The sequence below is a fragment of the Octopus bimaculoides genome, chromosome 7 (genome assembly GCF_001194135.2).
Source record: "Octopus bimaculoides isolate UCB-OBI-ISO-001 chromosome 7, ASM119413v2, whole genome shotgun sequence".
Lineage (NCBI taxonomy): Eukaryota > Metazoa > Mollusca > Cephalopoda > Octopoda > Octopodidae > Octopus > Octopus bimaculoides.
The window spans coordinates 45,509,164-45,510,676 of record NC_068987.1 but is presented as its reverse complement, the minus strand read 5'-3'; the positions used below and the strand labels follow the sequence as shown (position 1 = coordinate 45,510,676).

General features: G+C 40.8%; 1 protein-coding gene across 1 annotated transcript in view; it reads left to right on the top strand.

The window, feature by feature from the left end:
* Positions 1-1,129, top strand: part of LOC106873179 (CD151 antigen) — a 52,860-nt gene extending 51,731 nt beyond the window's left edge. Inside the window, exon 6 of the mRNA XM_014920411.2 lies at positions 911-1,129. Within this exon, the coding sequence (XP_014775897.1) occupies positions 911-1,129 (219 nt within the window). The remainder of the gene's footprint in view (positions 1-910) is intronic.
* The last annotated feature ends 384 nt before the right edge of the window (positions 1,130-1,513 follow it).

Sequence of the window (1,513 nt, the reverse complement as noted above, 5' to 3'; positions counted from 1 at the left end):
GGAACTGCTGCTGCTGTGTGGTACATGGAACAGGTCTCTAAGAGATCTGAACCGAGACGAATTTGCCGGGTATAATTTGGTCTATTTATAACAAATTATGGGCTCCAGGAAAGGATTAGAAAAACACTATCACGTGACCTTATTAAGGGCTGTGATTGGTCAGTTTGCGTTCTGGCGGGAACGGTATGAAGCAGTTGCCGCTTCAAATAATAATTAGTCATGTGATGACAAGGAAAGATGTTTTCCACTACGCCCGCGCTTGTTTATATTTAACAGCGGGGAAGATGGCTTCTTTATGTATAATGGCGATAGGTAGTTTCACTACATATATTTCTATTCACTGCACCCAGTGTAAGCTATGAACATATAAGAGGTGCGGTGGAATCACAGGTAGATTAACAGATAAAGTCACCTTCATGAGTGGCAGATGTGCAGGAACAATAAGCACTAAGGCACATGGGACTTATACACTCTCAAATGCCCAGGAGGCTCTCTGGAGGTGGTAGATAGTTTCTGTTACTGTTACGCAAATTGTGAATAATGCAGCCATTTGAGCAAATTTCAACTGATTTCAAAGGCCTGATTCCACCCACGAAGCATTCTTATCTTCTAACAATTGTTGACGAATACTTTCAGTTTCTGTTTAGTTATCCAGTATCTGACACATCAGCTCAGACTGTAATAAGATGTTTTACAGACTTGTTTTCAGTTTTTGGTATGCCCCGTTATGTACATTCCGATCATGGAACTGCCTTTATGACTACAAAATTGAGAGAATGGCTCCTTAGTAAGGGCATTGCGACAAATAGGACAACACCGTACAATCCCACTGGGAACAGTCAAGTAGAAAGATATAATGATATTATTTGGAAGTCAGTACTACTCTCTTTGAAAACTCATGCCCTTCTAGTATCTTCATGGGAAACAGTTCTTTGACACACTGCATTCAATCAGATCTCTACTTTGTACATCCACCAACGCTACTCCTCATGAGCATCTCTTTAACTATCAAAGATGTTTGGCTACAGGAACATCTATGCCATCATGGCTTCTCAACTCAGGACCTGCGCTTGTGCAAAGGAACAATCGCACCAGCAAGTATGACCCTACCGTTGACCGAATTGATTGAATTGAAGCCAACTCCCAATACACTCATGTTCATTACCCAGATGAATACCACAGTAGGTATTCATTACCCAGATGAATACCCACATTCAATACCACAGTATCTGTGAAACAATTGGCATCACTTGTATACAAACAGCTACACTCCATGGTAGCAAAAAATGGGCTCTAAATATAGAAGAAATGTATAGACTGGAGAGGAATGAAGGCAGTATGCTCTGCTGGATGTGCAACATCAATGTGCATGTATGACAAAGCACAAATGCTTTGAGAGAAAAGTTGGACATAAGAGGAATCAAAGGCAGCATGGAAGAGAAAAAACTATGTTGGTTTGGATATGTGACGTGTATGAATGAAGACAGCTGTATAAAGAAGTGCCAATCACTGA